General features: G+C 43.1%; 2 protein-coding genes across 2 annotated transcripts; both read left to right on the top strand.

Moving 5' to 3' along the window:
- The first annotated feature begins 20 nt into the window (after positions 1 to 20).
- On the top strand, positions 21 to 15,587 carry ppp4r1l (protein phosphatase 4, regulatory subunit 1-like). The gene is made up of 20 exons (XM_049022927.1): positions 21 to 220; positions 2,192 to 2,236; positions 3,728 to 3,857; positions 4,402 to 4,508; positions 6,187 to 6,329; positions 6,742 to 6,888; positions 7,347 to 7,454; positions 7,831 to 7,896; positions 8,000 to 8,158; positions 8,471 to 8,595; positions 8,768 to 9,204; positions 9,516 to 9,772; positions 10,038 to 10,124; positions 10,374 to 10,559; positions 11,554 to 11,715; positions 11,877 to 11,977; positions 12,075 to 12,195; positions 12,641 to 12,775; positions 13,054 to 13,195; positions 13,820 to 15,587. Exons 1-20 carry the CDS (start codon positions 214 to 216, stop codon positions 13,963 to 13,965), a joined length of 2,811 nt encoding a protein of 936 aa, XP_048878884.1. The 5' UTR covers positions 21 to 213; the 3' UTR covers positions 13,966 to 15,587.
- Positions 15,588 to 16,922: 1,335 nt separating this feature from the next.
- On the top strand, positions 16,923 to 24,635 carry LOC125747582 (ankyrin repeat domain-containing protein 60-like). Its single transcript, XM_049022933.1, has 4 exons — positions 16,923 to 17,238; positions 21,058 to 21,188; positions 22,008 to 22,164; positions 23,240 to 24,635. The coding sequence occupies exons 1-4, from the start codon at positions 16,980 to 16,982 to the stop codon at positions 23,692 to 23,694; spliced, it is 1,002 nt and encodes a 333-aa protein (XP_048878890.1). The 5' UTR covers positions 16,923 to 16,979; the 3' UTR covers positions 23,695 to 24,635.
- Positions 24,636 to 25,563: the final 928 nt, after the last annotated feature.

Raw genomic sequence — 25,563 nt, 5'->3', positions numbered from 1 at the left:
TTTTTTTCCCCTACGGGTTATGTTAACAAATATATAATTTCCCCCCCTAAATACAGTATTCGTATTTTTCGTCGCACAATTCTTGTATTTTGTTAAACCGTGTTTCGACGGTGGTCAAATATTTTTTTATTGAATTAATATTGCAGGAACGTGACCTTCAGGAAGTGGTGAAGCTCACCCTCTCTGACAGGCGACACCGAGAAAAAACTCAAGATGGCAGGTAACGTCGAGACATTTAATTTTGTTTAAACTTTACTTGAGAAAATGTCGAGGCTTTTTATTCTGCCTTTTTGATATGCTTGCTGCATATATGCGTAGAGTTTGACTGTCGCATTTCACTTTCTCCAAATCTCGCTACCTGCTAACCGCTTACTAAGATCATGCAAAGTCTGGTCAGCTGATATAGCAGCTAGTTACTTAGCTAGCTTGAGAAGAATAAAGGCTACTTTTACGTGTTACGATAGGGTCATCCTAATTCTGTATGATAGAATTAACGTGTCATTCAACTAGATGATGCATCCTAAACATGCTATTTAAATTAAATGTCATGAATATTATTGAAACTGGCACCGCGAGTTAGCTACTTTGCTAGCTTGTTGACAACCTCCAACATAGTTGTGTAGTATAAATACAATGCATATCGATATTGGAGATTTCTTTAATGTTAACCAACATGAAAAAACGAACACAGAAATCGTAACGAAGAACCCCTAGTTGTTTTTTTCTTTTTTTCCCGCCCAGCATAAAGCAGACCTGTCTTTTTGCAGATTTGGGGTTGTTTTGATTTTAAGATTTTGTTAAACTGAATTGAATCCTATATATGTTTGACACTTTACTAGTTGAAAGAAACCGAGTATGTTATTCTCCCGTCTGTGCTTTAACATATATATGTTTTACATTTATAATTAGAATGAGTGTTATTTGCTATGAAATTGTCCTTACAGTATTTGCTGTATTTTCCTTTTTTTACCAGACATCAGTTTTTATATTTTATATGACTGATAACTGTTTGAGTGAATATTATGGTCGCTTGTTTTGCTAGCTTGGAGACTGGCTGTGTATTTACATTTTGTTGATCGTTATGGTTTATATGACCGGATGGTCATTTAAAGATGGCAGTGCATAGGAAAAACGTGTCCGCTGGACATACCAGACCAACTCGATGTTAAATCGCTTTTCTTTGTTAGATGCAGGTTTTGTGTTGACATCAGACAGGTTTTAGCTACTGCTTAATATTTCATTTGCGATTTTTTGCACCTGAAGATGTACGTACGTTATTAGGACAAAATGCATTTTGACAGTCCATTCAGCATGCGATTCATACTGTGATTTAACGCATAATAATTCTATTACACTATAATAGATTTGAAGATGAACTTGATATTTTCCTTCTTACATGTTCGGCTCAATACTTAAAGAAGACTTTAATAATAATGTCCTTGCCTTTGTTCCGTGCTGTAACCTCAGAATGATGTCAGTTTGGCAAAGTGTACTCTGTTGACATTTAGTAGCAATATCTTTATTGTTTTATTGTGATGATTAGTGTTGGTTGATATTAAACTTAGAAACGTGTTTCCTTGTGCCAGTCAGACGTGATTTGGTGCTTCCCGTACGCATTTTTATCTCCTAGTCTATCTTTAGAGGGCTGTCTTTAGAAGTCGTCACATCGGATTAGTAATCCAGGTTAGATGCGGGTGCAGTGTGCTGTGCAGTTAGGGTTAAACTGAGCCGGCGGATATTTAACAATGGGAAGCTGATAATTGGACGAAAAAACATTTGAGTACAAGGCATAGTTGAGGTTCACGTTCCATTTTACCTATGCTGGTGATGGGAGTTGTGGGGAATTGATTTATATTTGCATTGTGAATTTTGTTTAGTACTTTTTATTGTTTTAATAATACAGAATGTATATATGGGTGTGTTCCCATTGTCAACCTCACGTTGTCTCTTTTTGGGAAATAGGGACAAAATAAGGCCAAAGAGAACCTAAAAAGTAAAAAACCAAAATAAATAAGAAGTTGCCTTTGACTCTCCTTGGATAATTTTATAATTTTACTGCGCAGTAACCTCATTTATTGTCGCCGGATTTGGATTGATTAGTGGTGTGATTAAACACTGCCAGCAGATGCTTGGTAAAAATATTTTATTTGTAAGTTTGTAAAGCCGACAGTCTTTTAATTTTGTTCTTCAGGTCTGTCATTATACTTTGAAGATGGCCATGACGATATGGACGACTGTAAGTATTTGACCCACCAACCACAATAAAATGAACTGACTGCTGTGGTATATAACAAATGTAGTGGTTCTTTGTAAATGTTTATTGTGCCATAATTCATGACCTCTGAGGTGGTGCTGTAACCTGTCAGTTGACCATATGTAAACCTGTAATGGCCCTGGAAATATTCCTGTAAATTCCCTGTTAATACTTTCTTTCCAAGACACGTGTCTGATAACTGCATCCAGTTACGGTTTATCTTTCGTATTCAGCTCGGTCCCACTCAGCCAATTGATGGTAGCCGTCTTGCTCGCTGCCTCATGATGCCCAGTGAGATGAGCAGGCATTGGCTCAATGGTGTCTGTCCTTTTGGTGCATTCGCACCACATGCAGGCAAACCACACAGATGGAAGTGAGATGTTTGGGCTGGGATGTATTTATATCAGTCAATCAGCACAATAGATAAGTAATATGATTATACTCATAAATAATATACTACATTTTCAAGTGCAAATTATTACAGTGTCCTTTAGATGCTCTCAAAGTGGTCGAAAACAGAAAAAGAGATTTTACGAATCTGTTCATTTTATTTTAATTAAACACGATCTGCTTCTTGTTAAGCCTGACATTTTAATGATGACACATGTTATGAATTGCAGTGTTGAATTCCAGTGACCAGCAAAATTAAGATAATCCATTAGTTTTGGCACGATGCAGCATGTTATTATTACTGTCATTATTTACTGCAGTGTTTTATGGATTTAAAATTAGTTTTAAGCCTTTTCAGCCACGTGAAGACATAATTTTGAAATGGACCAGAACATTATTGGATTTAAAATCCAGGGCTGGGAAAATAGAGCAAAGAAATGTGAGAATGGGGCAAATTTTACAAATGCACGTCCCTCACAGGATGGACATGTCATTTCTGAGTAGTAGCTCTGATCCCACATCACTGACAAAACAAAAAACTAAATATACCAGCACAGAATTTCCCAAAGTACAGGTCACGAGACACCAATAATTCACAGAATATGCAGAATACGCTTACTGCATTGTAAAATTGTCGTGGTGGGGGGGGGTCTATTTAAAATGCGACCGCACCTCTAATTGCAACCAGTCATTGAGATAAATCTACCGAACTCCCCCTGTTCCCACCCCACACACACTGGTATTATTCCTGTTGATAGCTGTTATTTCAGGAGACGCAGCCTGAAAATCTAGGATCCCAAACACTAACAAACACTGTGAACAATTTACAGAGATGCTAGATGAAGCTGATGACAACCCCTGCATCCCTTTCACTCTCTGCAGTGTCATGTTCTGTCAGTATCAATTTAGCGTTGGGTTTTCTGCTCCCGAACAGCCTGATTCAGTCTTTGCAATTTTGAGCGCTGCTATCAAGGTTTTATTTAAACCTCAACTGAGTTGTGGGCCAGAAATGTAATGTGTTTTGCACATGTTAGATTTTTAGGAGCCGTTTGATTAATAAATCCTTTCTTTTTCCCTCCTCAGTTGGGTTTGACGATTATGGTTCAGACTGCGATGGAATCCGGATCACTGCCTTTCTTGATGCGGGCCAGGACAACCTCACCCCACTGGGACGGCTTGAGAAGTACGCCTTCAGCGAGAATGTTTTCAACAGGTAGGGAGCACTGCGGAAAACACTGGCTGTCACTGGATGCACCATCTGTTGTTATGACATTAATAGACGTGTCATATAAAACTAGTCTGCTGTGCAGTTGGCTGTAACTGATGCCTGAATCAGGCATGATGCCACCTGTAACACGGCCATATCTCGCATTGTATACGTCCTGGTGCGGTATGTTTTTCTCCTTTTTTTTTTTTTATTCAAGTGCCATTGATGTGGTTTGCAGCTAATCAAAGAAGTCTGGCATCCAGCCATCCCGTAATACAAAAGGGCTTAGTCAGCATTTAGTGCAGTGGAATAATTCTGCCAAAAGCAGTGGCAAACTTGCCCGTGGCCCCACGCCCCCCACCCCTCGCACATTCGAAACACTTGCAGTTCAGCGCAGGCCTCAGGCAGAAACAAAATAGTATATGTATATTTTTACAGCGTGACTGGCTGCCGCCCCACTATCTCAGCCGGCTGAAGTGTGAATTCCAGAGGCTGCGGCCACAGCTTTCATCGTCGAATGCATGTGCTTATTGCCATCGCTGCTTTGCAGGCAGATCGTGGCGCGTGGCCTGCTGGATGTGCTGAGGGAGTTCAGTGACAACGAGAATGACTTTGTCAGTGTCATGGAAACGGTCGCCCGGATGTCTGAGGATGGAGGTTAGTATTCAGTTAGTATTCAGTCACCCGGAGTGATGTTCCGTTGTTTATTTATGCATGCCATTAAAAATTAATGATTAAGCCGCCGGTGTTGCTGGCTAAGAATACTGTTTAATGATGTTGTCTTATCCAGCAATAATGTCTGGTGGACTGCATGACTGGCCCAGTAATCCATTTCAGTTAAAAGGTTTTCAGTTGTATTTCAGCATCTTCACCATTTGACTGATTATATGCTGCGGTTGTGCATTTAGCTTGCAGTGCTCCCAATATGAACTAACCCGATATTACCACTTCAGAAAATCAAATAAACAAATAAATCGTGTGTGTGAATAAAATGTTTTTTGCAAACTGCAGCCTGGCTCTTCCCTTCTTCTCACTGGTGAAGGGCTTCTTTCTTTTCTAGCAGTGCACTTCACACCACTCTATGTTTCTCATTCCTTTTGAAGGTCACTTGAGGTCATCTTACATTTCATGAGATACTATCAGATAAGCTGACAGTCATCTCTGGCATTAGAAGGTTGCTTCTGCCCTCTACCTGGCTGGTTTCTGGTTGTTCCCAGGGTCTCCTGCTTCACCTTATTGTTGTATACTACTGTCCAGGATTTTAAAAATATAGAGTAATAGAGTGGTCTCTTAATTTTTTCCACGGCTGTGTGTGTGTATATATATAATATATGGTTGATCACTGGAATTATGGATATTTTTCATTCTTTTCTTAACCACGGATATAACCTCTTATGAAGTCTTACAAACGTAAGAAACTAAACATTTGCTGAATGTGAGTTTTCAGTTGTAGTACAGAATACTAAGAATATTGTGATGTTGGATGTCCAAGAAAAAGTTGATGCAGGTATGTCTGGGGGTCATAAAATTAGCTCAATATAAAATACAATTTACATGAATAAAAAAATCTTCCATTACACAGCTCAACTGTAATTACATCCAGCCAAGTTAGCATAGACCTTTAACATGCTATTTTCGTCTGTGGTGAGAAGCACAATGAGCAAATAGTATTTGGCGCCTTCTCTGAGAGCTCTGATTGGTGTTAGAGCAGAGAGACTATTTTGAGTCTTTTTCCTGTTTTCATATCAGTTTTTGGCAGAAAAGGAGCTGTATGTGTGGCCTGCATTAATCAAAGCATGTTTGTTTCTGGATATTATGAACAGAAAATAGATTCAAGATCCTACATTTTGACATATAGCGTCTACATGTTTAGTGCCAGATCTTATACTTGACTTTGATAATGTGAGAATATTAAAACCTGAAAAATGTTGTCCTGGATGTAAAGAGCTTAAGTGACTCTGGCTTTTAATCTAATCTCTTCAAGCAACATAAATCCATATATTACAGATCATTGTACAGAAGCAGAGCTTAGAAATGAATTGTTTTTTTCTCATTACAGTTGACATATTTGACAACCCATTAATCTTTTTCATTGGTTCAGGCTCCCTGATACTTATGTCTCAGAGCTCTGCTTCTCATTACTGTTGCATATCTGTGTTTTCGTTTTGTGAGTTTTATTCTTTAGCTTCATCTGGCTTCATGTACGACATATGTAGTTTCCTCATCAACTGTGGAAGCTCACACTGCGACAAATTACATCTGATACCGCATTAATGTGGTATATCATGGTTAATTAGTCTTATGGTATCCTGTTCCACGTGTGTTAACCTTCCAGAGCCCACAGTGCGGGCAGAGCTGATGGAGCAGGTGCCCAACATCGCCATGTTCCTGCACGAGAATCGGCCCAACTTCCCGGCAGCCTTCTCTCGGTACCTAGTCCCCATCGTTGTCCGGTACCTGACAGACCCCAACAACCAGGTGAGCGTAGTGGAGCACCAGACCAGTGTAAGTTCATCGTGGGTGACTGTATGGCCACAGTGTTTCTTCATTCCTGGCTGGATGAGCAGATGTTGCAGATGCGACATAGCAGCACAGAAAGCTATTTGATGGCAATAAGACCGTTGGAGGCCTCTGTGGTTTTTCATATCCCTTCTTGCTCTCCATGACACTCTCACACACACACACACACACACACACTCCACCCACGGTGATATGAAGATTTTGCTGGCCACAGGATTTAAACCAGTGACCCTATAGACCAGGGCACAGACTCCCCAATGAACTGTTTGCCTTTCTACAGAGAAACCGCATTAATGAATGATTCAGTCTGGGTTCAGAGCCCACTCCCTCCCCCATCCACATTAAAGCTTAATGCTGCCTTGCCGGACAGGTGCGGAAAACCAGCCAGGCTGCACTGCTAGTGCTGCTGGAGCAGGGACTCATCAGCAAGGCTGACATGGAGAACAAGGTGTGCCCAGTGCTGCTGGACCTCACGGACCCCAGCAGCGACGACGACTACAAGATCGAGGCCGTGGCGGTGAGAGCAATATGAACCAGGAGCTGGGGGTGTGTGTGTGTGTGTGTGTGTGGAGGGGGGTCGTTTGAATAGCATTGATTTATTTAGCAGAAGCTAAATAAAGAGATGTACAAGTGTGGCAGACAGCACACAGCTCATGCACAGTTAGCGTGTCCCTGGACAATTTGAGCCTAATGGTGAAATCATCCCAACCATGGGATTTCACATGCGACTTTCCAATCCCGAGAACAGAGTCTTAACCCTCAGAGCCACATGCCACCTACAGTATAGTCTGTGGGTTTAAGGTTGTGCCTGACAGCATTTACATTAAATTTGTTTTTTTGCATTCCTGTTTTATAAATGAAGTTTGTATATTTTGTTGTTGCATTTCCTTAAATCTCTACTGAGAATAGCAGAGGGGGCTGCTACCTGGCCCGCACCCCCCCTGTGGTCACACAGTGGTTTGTTCCACTCCACAGATCATGTGCAAGCTGGTGACCATGTTGAGCAGGGACACAGTGGAGCACCTGCTCCTCCTGCGCTTCTGTGAGCTCTGCAGTGACGTCCGCCTCTTCCAAGTGCGCAAGGTATGACACCCCGGGGGCTTGGAAAGCAGCAGCAGTCGCCCGGGAGGCTGTGAATGTACCTTCTGAAGTACGAGTAAAGGACACAGGATGAGTTTCTCTGAAGTGCATGAAGTTATCAGAAAACTAGGCACTCTTTTTTGTAGTAGTTGTTATATAGTTGTTAAGTGGGGTACAGTGGTTTGAAAAAGCTCGGAACAATGGGAAGGAGGGTTCCTGAGATTTTAGAAAGCGATAACTTTATTGGTGTGGTTCCGGCGCTTTCTGTAGTCTGATGGCAACCTGAGCTCCTGCAGATATACACATCGTTTGTCACTGTTCTGGCTGCCAAAACGAGTTGTTGTTTACCTCAAATTCCACTCCACATCTCTCCTACCAGGTGTGTGCAGCAAATTTTGGGGAGTTTTGCTCTATCGTGGGCCAGGATGCCACAGAGAAAGTTCTGGTGAGGACCTGCCACTGTGACTTCTTGCTGCTTATGCTCGAACTTGAAATCCATGTGTGTTCCATCAAAAATGTCGGAAAATCTTTCTCCCATCCTCGTGCAGATGCCAAAGTTCTTTGATCTGTGCTCCGATAGCCTGTGGGGGATTCGAAAGGCATGCGCTGAGTGCTTCATGATCGTCTCCAACTCCACCTCCCCCGAGGTCCGGCGGACCAAGCTGTCTCCACTGTTCATCAGCCTTATCAGTGACCAGTCCCGTTGGGTAAGACACTGTATGCGCGAGACCCTTGGCCGCCATGTTAATCTGGGACATTTTGGTATGTTTTTGCATCATAAAAATCACATCAGAATAACCCTCAACCCTGTACTGGGTAGGTTGCTGGAAGAGTACTGGATGGATAAATACATGAATACATGGGACATCAAAATAACCCTGTTTTAAATGATGGGCTTTTACCTTCCAGCTTCGGGAAGTCTTCTCATTCTTACTCTGTCAGGGAAAGCCTTTCTTTAAGCCAGTGACGATGCTTTTCAGCGTGTGATGGAAACTCAAACCATATCATCACCTCTCCAGGTGAGACAGGCAGCCTTCCAGTCTCTCGGCCGCTTCATATCTACGTTCGCCAACCCCTCCAGCACCGTGCTGCACTTCAGAGAAGACGGGACACCACGTGAGACCGTCCGATGTTCCTCTGACAGGTACGTTCCCTGCAAGCCATCAAGGTCTCGTCTCTGGGTGCTAAAGTTGGCTGGGCACAGAAAAGCACTAAAGAATTCTGAGTGTAGTGGGTGTCAATCACGTGTCATTGAAGTGCTTCAAACAATCTGTAGAGGTTATGGAGGGGTCCTCACTCTGTATTTATGTATGCAGGTGTGATCGCCCAGCTTGCGGTGGTTCTACAGGGAGCGGTTTTGACTTGGGTGAATGCCAAATAGAGCCAGCACTACACGCACCTTCAGGATCAAAGTGTCCCAGCACACTAGAACTATGTAAAAAAACTGATCAGGAGTCTGTCCTTGGCTGCAAAGGGACTGGAACCAGTATTTTGGAGGCTCTGGAGAAGGACTGTCCCACCACTACCCAGGCTGGCGACAAAGAACCCCAGCTGATAGAGGACACATATAGCTCCTTTCACTACTGGAGGTCTCCTTTGCCTGACATCAGCCAGGACTTGGAACTCCTTCAGATTGAGGAGGTAGCAGCCAGGGAGGTCCCCATTCTGGATTCCCAGGGCCCTGCCACCAGCTCTCAGATCCAGAAAGTTCTGGACTGCTTACAGCCCCACTTGGATGACCCAGATGTGCAAGGTAAGGGTTTTGGAGCAGAAAAGGCCCCCTCGAGAAATCGGCATTAAGGGTCTGGCTCACAGGTCCAGTGGAGAAATCATTCCACCAACCATGGGATTTGAACCAGGAACCTTCAGATGTCATGGTTCGTAGCTCTACAGGTTGTGCTACGAGTTTGTATGGTGCTTTTTCTTCTGGTCCGTTCAGATCTGTCTCTTCGCTGCATGTAGATTACACAGTAAAATGTCCTTTAGTTTCATATCCCATTGAAATCTTCGAATGCGATATCTGAACGATGTGTGAACAGAAGCCCCCTGCTGGTCTCTCACCAGCCCAGGTGCAGGTGCTGTCTGCTGCGCTGAAGGCGGCCCAGCTGGAGAGTCACAGCGAGGAGGCTGATCAGGATGAGGTCCTGTATGAAAGTAGAGAGATCCCAGTGCTGGACCCCCAGACTCCGCCACCCTCTGTGCCCCTGTCTGTCCAACCCGATCCTGAGGAAGACCAACCCGTGTTACCAACCAAGCCACTTGATTCCCCGCAGTCTGCTCCAGAGTCTTTTCAGCTTAAGGACCCCGAGGCAGGCAATGAGGTGAGAGGATATGTAGATGGGCAGCCCCTGTTCGATAGCATGGACATTATTAGGGGAAGTAAGAAACCATACATTCCTGTATGGTTGCCCTCTCAGAGGTGTTGCGGTACCATATAGGAAGTAGGATCTTTTATTTGTAGAACAGGAAATCTGATCCTGACTACCTGTGTTCTACTTGCTGGGTTTCAGTGCGTGTTTGATAAGGCCGCTGTGGTGCATTGCTGCTGCTGCTGTTCATCTGTGTGCTCAATCCCTGGTGCCTTAGGAAACTGCAGAGCTGATTAAAACTGAACAGGAAGGACAGGACTCCTCCCCAAATAAGCTGTGTGACGAGGAGAAATCCAAGGTCCAGGTTGGTTGGAACGTCTGCACAAACTTGATTAAACTGAAGTATATTCAGTCATACGGTTACCTGTCCATGACAGGCTTGGGTCAGGTGTGAACTCACTTTACATGCTGATAAAATCGGATTTGACTTCTGTTAAAATATCAAAATTAAAATGAAAATTTTAGGAAGTTAAAGCTTGCTGCATAGTGTGCACTTTGTGGGGTGGAATGTGAGTGTAACTCCCATCAAGTTGCCCCCTTTGCTCTCCCCCAGAACGTGATTCCCCAGCAGCTCCTAGACCAGTACCTCTCGATGACCGACCCGACCCGGGCGCAGACCGTGGACACGGAGATCGCCAAGCACTGTGCCTTCAGTCTGCCCGGTGTGGCCCTCACACTCGGCCGGCAGAACTGGCACTGCCTGAAGGACACATACGAGACCCTGGCCACGGATGTTCAGGTGGGGCCCCGTGACGTTCTCCTCTTTCAGCACCACCACAGATAAACATAATAAACAGCCAGTGAACCATCCATCCATTCATTTTCCAAACGGCTTATCCTACTGGGTCGTGGGAGGTCCGGGAACTCCTATGGGCAATTTAGCAAGTCCAATTAGCCTCAGCATGTTTTTGGACTGTGGGGGGGAAACCGGAGTACCCGGAGGAAACCCCACGACGACATAGGGAGAACATGCAAACTCCACACACATGTGACCCAGGCGGAGACTCGAACCTGTGACCCAGAGGTGTGAGGCAACAGTGCTAACCACTGCATCACCATGCCGCCCCTGCCAGTGAACCAGCTTATCTCAAATGGTTGAACATGTAACCAGCCTTGCTTATGAGAGACCTTTCCCAGAGGTTTGCCTTACCATCGCTTTGTCTGTTTTCTTTTCTTTTTTTTTTTTTTTTTTGGGGGGGGGGGGGGGTGTCACTCTGGCCTCCATCTGATTTGTTTTGCACATAGTACTCATTTGCAACTGTCTGTATACTAAATAATGTATAAAATATTCTTTCATTCCATCTGCTTGCCTTAACCCTTTGCACCTTGCCTGTAAATACTGCCGAAGTATTTTTATCATCTGCACATACTTTATGTTGCAAAAAAACCAGGCATCACCCTGTATGTTCCTACATATAAATATTGCCTTAGCAACACATTTGTAAATGTTGTCTTGCCAGCCATTTTCTTCCAGTCTGTATATTTTTTTGTTTTTATATAACCTTATGTCGTTTATTTATATCCTCTATTGTACATATTACCTTATAAGCACCTTATACTACTATTTGCACTTCTGCTTGGATGCAAAACTGATTTTCATTGTACTTGTGTCCTGTGCAGTGACAATAAAGCTGAATCTTAAGTCTGGAAGCACTGGTCAAAGTAAATAAGGTAGTTTGCAGAGCAAATTGACTGCGTCGCCTTTCTCATCTTCGTCCTCATTTCTTTCACAGTGGAAGGTGCGCAGAACACTGGCCTTCTCTATCCATGAGCTAGCCGTCATTTTAGGAGACCAGCTGACGGCCGCGGATCTGGTGCCCATCTTCAATGGCTTCCTGAAGGACCTGGACGAGGTGCGCATCGGCGTCCTCAAGCACCTCTACGACTTCCTGAAGGTGAGCACCGCCGTGAGTCTGGACTTCTCTTGGGGAACTTCTCCAGCCACTCAACAAGTCCCAGTTGACTTGAATCCATATGTGTTGTATATGTATCTGTTTCCCAGCTTTCCGTAGCCCAGGCCTGTTGCTGATTGTTAAGTCTGTACTGTCCGTTTCAGCTGCTTCACGCAGACAAGCGCAGAGAGTATCTCTACCAGCTCCAGGAGTTCATGGTGACGGACAACAGCCGCAACTGGAGGTTCCGATACGAACTGGCCGAGTGAGTCTCCAGTATCATATTTTCTGGCCTCGTCGTCACACTTGCACGCACGGACACGTGTACATGTGCCAGGGGGTGACTCGCCATCTTTCTACAGACAGCTGATCCTCATCATTGAGCTGTACAGTCACTACGACGTATACGACTATCTTCGACAGATAGCGCTCACGCTCTGCTCGGACAAGGTCTCCGAGGTTAGGTGGATCTCCTACAAACTGGTACGCCTCCGATCTTCGTCTGGGTAGCTGCTAAGGAAACTGATGGCCAAAAGTTGCATTCCTTGCTTTTATGATTGTAATTATATATTACATTGCATAATATTTATCCGATGCTATTACAGTACTCCTCCCATTTCCTTGGTTATCATAAAATGAAACCTGAGATGCGGTCTCGTTATGTTGATGCCCCGTTCCTTACATGTGTAGTGCGGCAGTGTGTCTAAGACGAAGCCCTCCTGTGGAGAATGATTTTACGGCAGCGTTTTGCTTTCCGCTTTCGCTTTACACATCTGTTGCAGCGAATCACCCTGTGAGATCTTTGCAGACCCGGAAGATGCGAGTCAGAGGACTCCAAGTCTAATTTAGGAGTTGCACTGCGGCATGTCGCCGTGTGATTGGTAATGCGTAGGGTTTGCTGTGTGTGTGTGTTCCATGTCTGGTGAAGGTGGTGGAGATCTTGCAGAAGTTGTACGCCAGTGGAGACCATGAGCTGGGCCTCAACTTTATCAACCAGCTTATCGTCAAGTTCTGTCATTGTCCCAAGTGGGTGGGACGCCAAGCCTTCGCGTTCATCTGTCAGGTGAGGTGAAGGAGGGATAGGAGACTGTCCGAATTGCCCCATTTCCTCCTCATTGTACAGTGAATAATGGGGACAAGAGTGGATTTAATAAAATCAACATGACAGCAACCATTTATTCAGTGATGTGTTTAGCTACAGCCTCCCCTCCTGGTAACTAGTAACCCACTGGTTATAAGTCCATATCCTCATTTATTACGCTAACTGTCACTCAGGCCAGCTGAAGGTATGACACACCGACATGCCCCCTCATCCTCCCTTTTGTCACCCTTCCCTTATAGGCAATCGTGGAGGAGGACTGCATGCCTATGGATCAGTTTGCCCAGCACCTGCTCCCAAGTCTGCTGAGCCTGTCATCGGACCCCGTGGCTAATGTTCGTGTCTTGGTGGCCAAAGCTCTCCGGCAGAGCATACTGGAAAAAGGTGAACCTCAGACACACACACGCTCATTTGTCAGCCCACTTACCTCCCAGTTCTCTCTTTGATCTCTGATAGGGCTGTTTTGTTTATACTTCAAACGCAGTGCTTTCTTGGTTTCCCTGTGAAAAGCTATTATCATTTCGTTTTCTTTTATATCGCTAAAATATATTATAAATATGAATATTTGAATTATGAATAATTATGAATATGTAGCAGCAAGGCCTACTCCAGTTTCGCCCCACAGTCCAAAAAAGCATTCTGAGGCAGATTGGAGTTGCTAAATTGCCCATAGGAGTGCATGTGTGTGTGTGAATGGTGTGTGAGTGTGCCCTGCGATGGGCTGGCCCCCCCATCCTGGGTTGTTCCCTGCCTCGTGCCCATTGCTTCCGGGATAGGCTCCGGACCCCCCGCGACCCAGTAGGATAAGCGGTTTGGAAAAAGGGTGGATGGATGGATAGCAGCAAGGCCTTGTAACTAGATAAGAAGTCTTCTTTTAATGAATCGTATATTTGCATTTCTTTAGTTGTTTTTTCCAGCACTGTTTCCTTGCCTTTTTTGCATATATGCTTATATTCATGTATATAAACACATCTCTCTCTTGCTGCCCGTCCCCATGCCCGTGACCAGCATACTTCAAAGAGCCTGGCAGTGCCCATTCGGATGAGCTGGAGGAGACGGTGCTGTCCCTGCAGGCGGACAAAGACCGCGACGTGCGCTTCTTCGCCAGCCTGAGTCCCAGCAGGAATCTGGCAGACACGGCCGCCTTAATCTGAGACGGACCTCTCCCCGGCAGCCAGTTCACCAGCACCAGAGCACGGGGGCACACAGACACACACACATTTGTTATTCGAGTACAGGAAATGGGATGTAGGCGAGTATCGCTGTTCCGGGCCCCCGCTGAGTTTGCGAGAGACTAGTGCTGCATGCAGCTGTCAGAAACACAAGGGGGCCCCCGCAGCCCCTGAAGAGCAGCTCCACCCCCCCAAGACTCTGAGATTCTGTGGACACAAACTTGTGCAATACAGCAGGTCTGTTCTCCAAAGCTTATTGTATATTGTTTCTTGTTTATATAGATTATTTCAATAATTTTACCCTTGTATTTCTAAGAAAAAAAAAATGGACAAAGATGTCTTGCGGATGTGTATTAACTCAGGGGGAATGATTTTTACCGATGTAAAGTAACACACCATTAAATGGCACTGGGCCCAGGTGACATTTCTAACTGGCACTGATTATTAGCAGTTTCCCACCCTTCCTTGAGCTCATATGGACCTTTTCGTTTGTTGTTACCACACGGTCTCTCCTTGGATTCATGGGAATCGGTAACCAGAGCAGCTTGGCACAGGGGATGCTGGCTCTCTCACTGCAAATCATTTGTGACATTTTTTAAGACGTTAACTGGGAACTCTGGCCCCGACTTCTATGTATGTTTTTTTTTTTTCTTCATTTCCTTCTGGTGTGTTAATTTCGTTATACAATTTGCGAAACCATGACTTTCTTTCATCAGTATAACTCTACCTGCATGAGTGCAGCTCACCCCCAAATAGGGGGATGTGATGAGGGGGGCACAACATTAAATCTGAGTCGGCGGTGTTGGGCCATCCTTGGGTGTTTCGTTTGAACAAGCACATCCAAATTTTGGCACATGCAACCATTACTTGTAATGACTAAATTCATAGGAAATATCTATTGAATCAGGGCTTTCAGTCTGTCGACCGAACCACGTTTTGTTTGCATTTTGTTTGAGTACATCTGAAGTCCATGTAAATGCTCTGGGTTTTCCCCCATCCTGCCAATACCTCTGTTGAACTTTTTCCGCACATTGTTTGAAAATGTCAGACGTTTTGCCTGTTTGAAATAGGCATTGTAGTGGGGAGGGTCCAGGCCAGTTAGTACGTTGACCGGGGGTGTGTAGTTTTGAAGACTAATTTGTCTTCACCCCCCATGAATGTTGTGTTTTGTTTTCTTACATACTGTATATGCAGACCAAGGCAGAAACATGGTCTTAAGTGTTTAAATGTTTGTCTCTAGCTGAGCCAACCAAGCTCAGTGCAGTGTGCCCCCTTGTCATGTTTAATGTTGCTGTAGAACGATTTTATGCATTGTTTTATGAGTTTTTTTTTTTCCAATGTACCTTGTTTAAATATTTTATATCCTCTTTTCCATTTACAAACTTTGTAATTGTTTTCTCTTAAAAGATGTTTTTATGTATTTTAGTACAGTATCTTAGAATTATAAAATTGGAATTTAATTTTTTAAGTGAGTTTTTCAAATTGTGTAGAGAGTGGAGACAATATGCACAAAATTAATTATTTGAAAAGCAGCTGGTTCAAGATCAATAGTAGAATGGACTCAAAATCACTTTTCTCCATTAAATGGTTTTCTTTTCAAATTTCTCTGTCACCTTTTGGTTGCTTTCTATTCCAAATGAGTCATGGGGAAATGAATAATGTTTTGCTGTGTGTGGAATACGGAAAATGATGGTGTTCACTGAATGTATGCGATTGTAGTTCAGAAGTACTACCAAAGAATCACGTAAATGCTAATGGCCAATGCAGATATGCTTAATCATGTGAAGAGGTGATTTAAAAAGAAAAATTCAGTGTAGTGTTACTGAAATTTGAGTACTAGATATGCCAGTTTTGGCTGAGTGCACAGCATGGTTTAGAAAATTCCAATACTTATACAATGTAACAATGTAATACATATTCACTTCAGAAGTGAAGCCATGGCATAGGTCCTTTCATATGTGTCATTTTCTACAGTTCACCAGCACCAGTGACCAATCATGGTTAAAAAAGGGATTTTATTGGTATATATGAAACTATGTATGCTGCAATTGAAGTGCTGTAAGGTAGGTATATTTTGTAACATATTTGCACAGTAATTTTCTCTGAGTTTGTGAAAGGAATGCTGGTTTGAGCCTAGCGTTTCCTGTGATAGCTTCAACAGGATAAACAAGTAGGCTGATGTCTAGCTCTGGGTCTGGTTTTTAGAAACATTCTTAACGCTACGTAGTTCGTAAGTTCTGTGTTAAAATGTAGAAGTTAGCAACGACGTAGCGTGAAGAAGGCTTCGAGAAATAGGGCCCAGGAGGCTATAGTCAGCTGTGAGTGTGTCCGTAAGGTTATGGGTATGAATTCTGCATCTGGCACCATAATCATATCGTTACTGCCACCTTGAGCTTCTGCTAAAGAACTACATGTAAACGATAAACTCTTACGGAGGTGGTTGTACGGATTTCATAGAGGAGTACATAGAGGACAGCCCACGACCGGCCGAAGGCCATGTGGCGCCTTTGCAGGCCAAAATACGGGAGCAAGGGGAAAAAATAAAAACAATCAAATATATATATATTTCTTTCTTTACTATAAATACAGCATGACCGCACCCTCAGAAGTAGGCACCTCACCTCGTTGTTGTATGATTTCATTTAAAATGTTACGTTTACTCGTAATTAAAAATGTGACATCGATCACCATTTTTGCGGTATTTACATTAGGAATGCGTTTTCTATGGTTAATGCATCCAGCAACATATTCACAGCCTTTGTGCAATTAGCGGCCACCCCGTGGGAGTCATATGATATAATGGTCGCCCTGTATATTGAATTTTTAGGTCTTCAATCAGTGCGATATTTATGCAATTCATGGTGTAGGGGAACCTTTGTTTCGTCTTACATTGTTCGGTGGATTACTAAGCAATAAAAAAAAATCAATGGCTTCACCATAGTGACCGCGTTGGTCCACCATGGCTACGGGCTTGGTTGTCATTGCAAACAGCGAAAATGGTTTTAACTAAAACAAATGCGTCATTCAGGGTCCATATGAGAAAATTACCTTCGCGAAAACCAAAAGCTTCGGGTGTGACGGACCGCACCAGCAAAAAGTTAGAGTATAGCGTTCAGGTCAGCTTGCGGGACACTGGCGAATTATTCACAGTGCATAAATGTCGGGGTCGTACGAAGATCTGCGAACTGAAGACGGCGCTGGAGTTAATAGCCGGGATACCTTCAGACTGTCAGAGACTCAGCTACCTGGACCAAGGTGTGTTATGAACATAAAATATAACTTTCCTCATATATAAAAAAAACTAATATAAGGCAGGAGATATTGTGTACGTGCATTTTATTTATAATGATCAATATGCCTCTGTTCTGCGCAGCGATGCATGTGAGGAAAAAATGTATTTCAACTAAAGTAAGAAAGGCATGGCTTTGAATGCTTGAATAGGCCGGAGCTGAATAAAATTATTAAGAATTAAATATGGTTGCTAAGCTTGTTATATATAGGTCGATTACAAACCACAGATTATTTTAGGTGGATTTTCCCACAACACAGCATTTTACCTGTCCGTGGTTTTAATGTTATGGCTGATCGGTATACCTTCCCGAGCTCAGAACTGTCTTCATTAAAAATAATAATAATAATAATAATAATAATAAATCCCCTTCAGATACAGTCATTTCCACACCACGGGTAACAAAAAAAGTTATGAGCCAGAGTGATTTCTTGTGAGCTGTAACTTTTTTTAAACTTTAGTTATGGGTCTTTATTTATAGGTCTAACTTTATTTTTTTTAACTTTATTATTTATACCTTATAGGTCCTCAAGAGGAAACTTCTAACATGTTATCTGCACTTTTTCGGTTATTGCTAGTATTTTTTTTACTATTACAACTAAATGGATCAGTTATAAGAACTGAAATGCTTTGAAATTACAGAGTAAATATATAAATAATGATACCGCAGAAACATCCGGTTGAGTTTTGTGGGGTAAATTCATCTATAGGTCAGTGGTGTAAGTGTTTAGATGTGTTTCGACTTTACCGCCTCGGCTTTATGACTGATTGATGAGCCAGTCAAAGAATTAAAGAATTAATTTGCTGGGCCGCGTGCAGCTGTTCCTTTCTTTAAGACATTTGTTTCTTCTTTTTCACTTTATGACTTACCGTCTTTTCAGTGCATAATTGTAACATTACGCCACAAGGTATCTGGCTTAGTAATACAAGGATGTCAGGATTAGTATTACAAATCGCTAGGTAACAGCAGTGTTTGTCGCGTGGGTGTGGCAGTGTAAATTACAAGGTGACTGAGCTGTTGCTCCAGTTACTTATTTAATTCCGTTGTATGATATTTGCAACATTCCATGATTGTTTTTTTTTCTTCCACAAATTAAGTTTAAATTTGTGTTTTTTTTCTTCATCCATCTTTTAATAAGTTATATAAGATGTTACTTTATTCATTTAAATGACATCGCACATTGCAGTTAAAAGCATTTCCGCCAATATTCGTGCAGTAATTTTTAAAGTGTAATGCCAGAAATTCTTCCACAATTTTGGTTACTAGCGTGTGTTTGCTGCTAGGCTCAAATGAGTGTCCAGTAACTGTACAGTTGAGTACTGGAACACCAGATATGCAAAAATCTGGTGGAACCAAACATGAGAAAAGTATTAAAATAACACCAAGAGACTATATTTGCAGTAAGTGTAAGATACAAGCGGGCATCTGAGCCATGCGTGTTTAGTGGCCCAGCCAAGTCAAACTTCTGTCGTCCTGCATTTATGTTGTAATTCATTTATGTAATTTATGCTGTATAATAAATGACGAGTATAATGCTGCATATGCCTGAATGATGTCATCAGTGACATTGGAAGAAAATTATTCCTTGGAAGTGCCAGATTAGTGGATTCCACTGTTATAAGGCCAGTTAATATTTGGGTTTTGGTTCATAATATTATTCATTAGTCATCCTCTGCAGATGGAAGATGAGTCTGGGCAGAAGCAAGGACAAACAAACGAGCAGCGCGCTGAAATGACGCCGCAGTAGCAGAGCGCGTGTGCGGTCTGTGCGTCTCCAGGTGGTGAAGCGGTGAAGAGTAACGTGTGGTGTTAAGAGTCGTGTGAGGAAACTTGCCCCGCCCTGCCCCCCCCTCACAGAAATGTAAGAGAATGTAGGATACCTCACCCAACACCGATTTAACAAACAATTTTATACAAATATACAGAACACAAAATACAACTACTTACACATACTTTTTTGAAACAAGATAAAATCTTGATCTTTACCAGTTTTACTAAATTTAACCTTAACCAGGCTCCTCCACTGATGTTCCGTTTTTAATGTGTAATTTTTTTTGGACAAATTAAGTTTACATTTGTGGTTTTTTTTTCTTCATATTTTTATAAGTTATATAAGATGTTACTGTATTCATTTAAATGACATCGCAGATTGCAGTTCCAAAAGCCAGTGATCCTGGCTTGTCCAATCATGAGGTCAAGCCCATGCCAAGACTGGGCCAATATCAACCAATCACAGACTTCTTTCGGTTATCGTGAACATGAAGGACCCATCCTTTTTTATATACAGCTACACCCAGTCACCTGTCCCATCTTCAGATTACCTGGTGGCCCATGCTACATTGAGTGGAAACAATTTTCTATGCCATTTCGAGTTCTTTTAAAATCTTGTACTGTGATAAGCACCTTTGTTCCTGGTAGGAGAAGGTATTTTTTTAGAATGATGATTGCACGCACTTTCTGGTTGTGCTTCTTACTTGTTATACTGCAGATGTTTACTTGAGAGACGAGTCACAATTGTAGTATATTAATAAAATCAACAACCTATATTTGCCTGTATTATCAATCATAGAGTCACTGGCCACTTTATTAGACACTAATACCAGATTGGACCCCCTTTTGCCATCAGAACTGTCTTATTTCTTCGCGACATGGATTCAGCAAGGTGCTTGAAAGATTCCTCAGAGACGCTGGTCCGTGATGACGCGATAGCATTACGCAGTTGCTGCAGATTGGTCGGCCGCATCTTTATTATGTGAATCTCTTGTTCCACTGCATGGTGCAGGTGGTGTATTGGATCAAGATTTGGTGACTGTGGAGGCCATTTGAGTACAGTGAACTCACTGTCATGTTCAAGAAAGCAGTCTTAGGTAATATCAGTTTTGTAACATGGTGTGTAATCCTTCTGGAAGTAGCCATTAGAAGCTGGGTACACTGTGGTCATGAAGGGATGGACATGGTCAGCAATAATACTCAGGTAGGCTGTGTGCTCAGTAGGTACTAAGGGGCTCAAACTGTGCCAAAAAATACCCCCCCACTCCATTATTCATGTTGCTGATGCCAAAATCGGACCCTACCATCTGAAATTCGCAGTAGAAGATGAGACTCATTTGACCAGGCAATGCTCTTCCAATCTTCCATTGTCCAGTTTTATTGAACCCGTGTCCACCGTAGCATCAGTTTCCTATTCTTAGCAGACCGGAGTGGCATTCTGTGTGGTCTTCTGCTGCTGTAGCCTATCTCCTTGAAGGTTCAGAGATGTTCTTCTGCATTCCTTGGTTGTAACAAGTGGTCATGTGAGTCAACGTTGTCTTTCTATCAGCTTGAACCAGTCTGGCCATTCATTTCTGACCTCTGCTGTCAACAAGGCATGTTTCCCCTGAGAACTGCCACTCACTGGATATTTTCTCCTTTTCAGCCCACTGGCCATAAACCCTAGTGATGGTTGTGCATGAAAATTCCTGTAAATCACCATTTTCTGAAATACTCATATCCAGCCCGTCTAGCACTAACAACCATGTCGAAGTCACTTAATTCACCTTGATTAATTCACCCCACTCTTGTGTTTGATGTGAACATTAACTGAAGCTCCTGACCTGTACCTGCATGATTCCATACAATTTGCTGCTGACGCATGATTGGCTGATTAGTTATTTGCTTCAAAAAGCAGTTGAACCTAATAAAAGGGATGGTGAGTTTATATAAAAAAATCTAGTTCACAGATTAGTTCACAGACGTACATGCTAATCATGCCCTGCTAATCATCCATCTGTTTTCTCTTTTTTAGGTGATTTGGTAGATGAATCTACGTTCAACTTTAATGGCATCATTGCCAGGAGTATCATCACCATGATGATTTGGCCATACAATGGTTTGCCAGCCCTGGTGAGAGCCGCTGTTTCTGGTGACATTTGCAAGGTACTGTACAATTAAAAGTGCAAACAATGAACAACAATTTAAGCACTATTAGAGTATGTGCCTTAGAGTATGTGCCGAAGAGTACGTGCCTTAGAGTACATGCCTTAGAGTACATGCCATAGCGTATGTGCCTTAGAGTATGTGCCTTAGAGTACGTGCCTTGGAGTGTATGCCTTAGAGTACATGCCATAGCGTATGTGCCTTAGAGTATGTGCCTTAGAGTACGTGCCTTAGAGTACATGCCTTAGAGTACATGCCATAGCGTATGTGCCTTAGAGTATGTGCCTTAGAGTACGTGCCTTGGAGTGTATGCCTTAGAGTACATGCCATAGCGTATGTGCCTTAGGGTATGTGCCTTAGAGTACGTGCCTTGGAGTGTATGCCTTAGAGTACATGCCATAGCGTATGTGCCTTAGAGTATGTGCCTTAGAGTACGTGCCGTAGAGTATATGAGTAATGTTTCCATCCATCCATCCATCCACACTCCTTCTGTACTCTTTATCCATTACAGGGTAACAGTATGACATGATTCCCATGAAGTACATTTCTTATGGAACCTGGAGATGAATATGTTGAAACCATCTTGCATTAGAGAACTTTCCTGACTGCATGAACCGTGATAATGGGGGGGGGGGGGGGGGAATGAACCATAGTTTCTCCCACAAGTAGCATTGAAAGTTTCAGAGTCTGCGTGATGCTACAGTTGAAATTTGTGATGTTGGGCATCTACAGCGTAACAAGACGGTTAGGTAATGGTGTCAGTCTGGGTCGTCCATCTCTTTGGTCTGTGTCTCTACGCCTTTACATTCTCTCATTCAGTTGATGAGCATCCTGGGCAGGTCGGACTCCGCTGGTTCTTCTCAGCCGCTTGGCACCAGCCTGCCATCGCCCTGGCCCTCTCACAGACTCTTCCCTGCCCTCTTTGTCAGCACCCATCGTGGGAAGAAGGCAGCGGTGCAGTTCCTCATAGCAAATGGTGTGCACCTTTATTTTTGGTCACTGTCCACAGCAATTTGCATTTCCCCTTTTGTCTGCTGTGTTTGCTGCTTGTGATCTCAGCCAAGGTTTCAATGAATTATCATGGATGCATCTTGCAGTTTAATAAATTATGGGATTCACAGCAATGTCCCGGGAAGCAGATGAAATTGGTATAAAATCCTTTTCCCCTTCTTTGAAATTGTCAAAGTAATAATCCTCCATCTTTAATAACTACCTGTCCTGTTCTGGCTGTAGTTTTGTATAGCGTTTCTCAACCCAGTCCTCTAGGACTAGAACCCCCAGACATTCCACATTTTTGCAAAAATGTGGACTCCCAGTGGGTCCCCACGGACTGGGTTGGGAAACACTGGTTTAGTAGAGCATAGCACACCTAGGTAATAGGGCAGGGGTGCACCCACTTACACAATTTAGAGTCATCAACATACCTTTATGACACCATCAATACCTTTATGACGTGTCATTGGGCTATGGGTAAAATCTGTGGAAACCAGGTCTCTGTGAGATTTTAAAACTGAACATAAGATTCTGCAATGAGTAAATGAGTACGAATTTATGAAGTTCATTAATGATGAAGGACATCATATGGATAAACATCTGCAACAGTTCCTTCTTTATCAGACATTCATCAGCAAAACAAATGATTTGGTTTATTTTGATAAAATATCCATGATATTTCTCTTAATGCAATTTTAATAATGCAGTCAACAGCTCGATCGAGAACTCACCTAGCAATGGAGACCAGACCACTAGAGCCAGGCTGGAAGATATTAATCAGACATGGAGTGGAATATATGGCTCATTCATACAATCGCATTAGATGGAAACTATCTTTCTGAGTATATGTTTTTTAAGAATGTATCCTAAATTTTATATCATCTGATTGGCTTTCATCTGCAGTGTACGATCTCTAGGACCTATATATTTACCTGAAGCGTTTTTTTTTTTTTAATTCATATTGCTGTGGACATGTGTTTATTAGCAATAATTAGCACCAAGAATCACTGACAGTAACAAGAGTTAATATTGCCTTTGTTGTCATGGTTGTTTACCAGGTGCGTGTGTGAAATCCCAGACTCCCCAGGGGCGGACTGCCTTGCACGCGGCTGCATACCAGGGCTGCACTGAGTGCATCGACATTCTGGTGGCCGCTGGTGCACCGGTGCATGTGCGGGATCTCGGTGGCGTAGCACCCATCGATGCCGCCCGGCATGCGGGTCACCAGACGAGTGTGCGGCTGCTGTCCCTGTCCCGCTGGCAGGAGCGGACGGCGGAGGCGCGACCCAGGTTCCACCTGGATCCCTCAGAGCTGTTTGCCCACCAGCACTTCTGCTCGAACCTGCGGACGTGCCTCTGCGGACCCCAGGCTCAGCGGTACATGGCTCAGATGCGGAGCAGGGGCCGAGAGCCCAGGTCCCAGCTGTGCCCAGTTGTCTCCCAACATGGCAAGCGGCACAGGCTGCATCAACAGCACAGCCATCTGTGCGAGGAGCTCCGTGCTACACAATAACATGTACATGTCTAGCAGATGCTTTTGATCAAAGTAATGCACAAAAGAAGTAGATCGCACAAACATAGATCATTTCAAGGAGTCAACTGGGCATAAGTGCAGCTAGGCTGAGCTTCCAATGAATGCGCAGGAGCAAGCAGCATAGGAGGGAGAGCTGCACGGCATCTTCCAAACAAAGCAAGAGCCTAATGAGATTATCGAACGCCCAGAATTGCAACCTAATATTCAAAGAAGGTAAAGAAACATCAGGCCGGTACTAAATTTCATAGAACAGATGGATCTTGAAGTATTTCTTGAAGGTGGAGAAGTGGAGATGCGATTGGATGACGAGATGTGGTTTGGCAGCTTATTCCACCTTCCACGAATCACAGAAGAGCGAGTCAATAAATTAACCCCTTATCCCCCTTTCCTGACTATTTCAGAAACGTTCTTTCTCAGGTCTCCAGGAAGTTATTTTCATCGTATCATGGTGCGTTGCTTTTCGAGAGCCCTTATCCAACTCCACATTGCTGGAATGGTTCTGTTTGATGATGTGTAGATCTCAAAGGCTGGCAGTATTCCAGTTTGGGTGTGTCTCCTTTAATCTGTTATCATTTGGATTTGGTTCATTGATTGACTGAGTGACTAGATAACTAGATAACTGTCGCATGAGTGATAGTGGGTGTTGGTGATTTTTTTTCCCCTTCATTGAATCAAATGGTCATTTAAAAATTGTGCTGTATTTACTCCTTTGGATTATGGGTAATTTGTTTGGAGATCCAGACGATTAAACGTTATTGATAAGAATTTATAGAGTATGTTTCGTAATCTGGGAACAGTGTCCACACTGAATCATACAGTATGACCATCGTCAACATATGGCGACGTAAAAACGTCACTTTGTTTAGAAACTGTTCTTCCTATTCAGGAATGAGGTATTTAATAAAAGATCTGCCCAGTTACAGTTGCTTGCGGCTTGATTTTTAAATAGGTATATGCCAGGTCACTAAAGACTTGAGGTACGCGAGGGTTAACCCCCAGCTCCATGGGTTCCGCTACAGGCCCTTCACGGACAGCTTACTCCCCCAAAAGAGTATGCCGAGGAAGTGCTGTCACAACCTGGTGACAGAGTCAGTTCCACCTTGTAATGGATTACTGTTCTGAATAACTTTCCCAACACTGGTGCCAAGCTACCATGCCAGATTTACCACATGAAGCAAAGTAACACAGCTACATCCTAGTAACATCTCAACCAGCAAGTACATGATTACACCCATAGCCAGTGTCACACTGCATGATTGGCCGGGTGGGAGAGGAATGCCTATGCTGCGATAGGGGAAGAAATAAATGCTTGAACACCAATCATAAATCTGGATTTTTCAGCATGATCCATACAGCATATGACAAAATCCCTGCGGAAAGTGTCGTGGCGATATCAAAATTTATATTCACAGGAAAAAGTGTGATCACAAGTGAGTTACCAGGGATTGTTACAAGTGCCCAAGGGCAGTAATGTACACTCTCTCTCTCTTTACACACATAACAGACTGAGGGATTTCCCTTGTTAATTTGTACAGTAGTTATTTAATTATGTTCATTTAGTTCATTAATTTATATCTTTCATATTTCTTATTTTTATATTCCTTTCTCTCCTTGCTACTCGCTCATTATGTTCTTTGCCTCTCATACAACTTACTCTCCCCAAGGCCACCTGACTTCCCCAAGGCTCCAGGAGTCTGTAGGAAGACCATGGATAAGGGGTCTGCTTCCCTCGGGGGGCAGAGACAGACACTGAAGCGGCCGTGTGAAACATCTTTCCGTAACAACTTCATTCTGTCTTAATAAACTGCTTAAGCTTAACCTGCCTCATCATTCAACTAAAAGAACCAG

Source organism: Brienomyrus brachyistius, chromosome 8, assembly GCF_023856365.1.
Source record: "Brienomyrus brachyistius isolate T26 chromosome 8, BBRACH_0.4, whole genome shotgun sequence".
Lineage (NCBI taxonomy): Eukaryota > Metazoa > Chordata > Actinopteri > Osteoglossiformes > Mormyridae > Brienomyrus > Brienomyrus brachyistius.
This window is presented reverse-complemented; position numbering and strand designations above follow the sequence as displayed.

Excerpts from the sequence above, each read along its gene's own strand:
- LOC125747582 (XM_049022933.1), top strand. The coding sequence starts at position 16,980 with ATGGTTTTAACTAAAACAAATGCGTCATTCAGGGTCCATATGAGAAAA. Across the intron at positions 17,239-21,057 it reads ACTCAGCTACCTGGACCAAG|GTGATTTGGTAGATGAATCT; the intron begins GTGTGTTATGAA and ends TCTCTTTTTTAG. Across the intron at positions 21,189-22,007 it reads TTTCTGGTGACATTTGCAAG|TTGATGAGCATCCTGGGCAG; the intron begins GTACTGTACAAT and ends TCTCTCATTCAG.
- ppp4r1l (XM_049022927.1), top strand. Across the intron at positions 12,776-13,053 it reads CCTTCGCGTTCATCTGTCAG|GCAATCGTGGAGGAGGACTG; the intron begins GTGAGGTGAAGG and ends CTTCCCTTATAG. Across the intron at positions 13,196-13,819 it reads GCAGAGCATACTGGAAAAAG|CATACTTCAAAGAGCCTGGC; the intron begins GTGAACCTCAGA and ends GCCCGTGACCAG.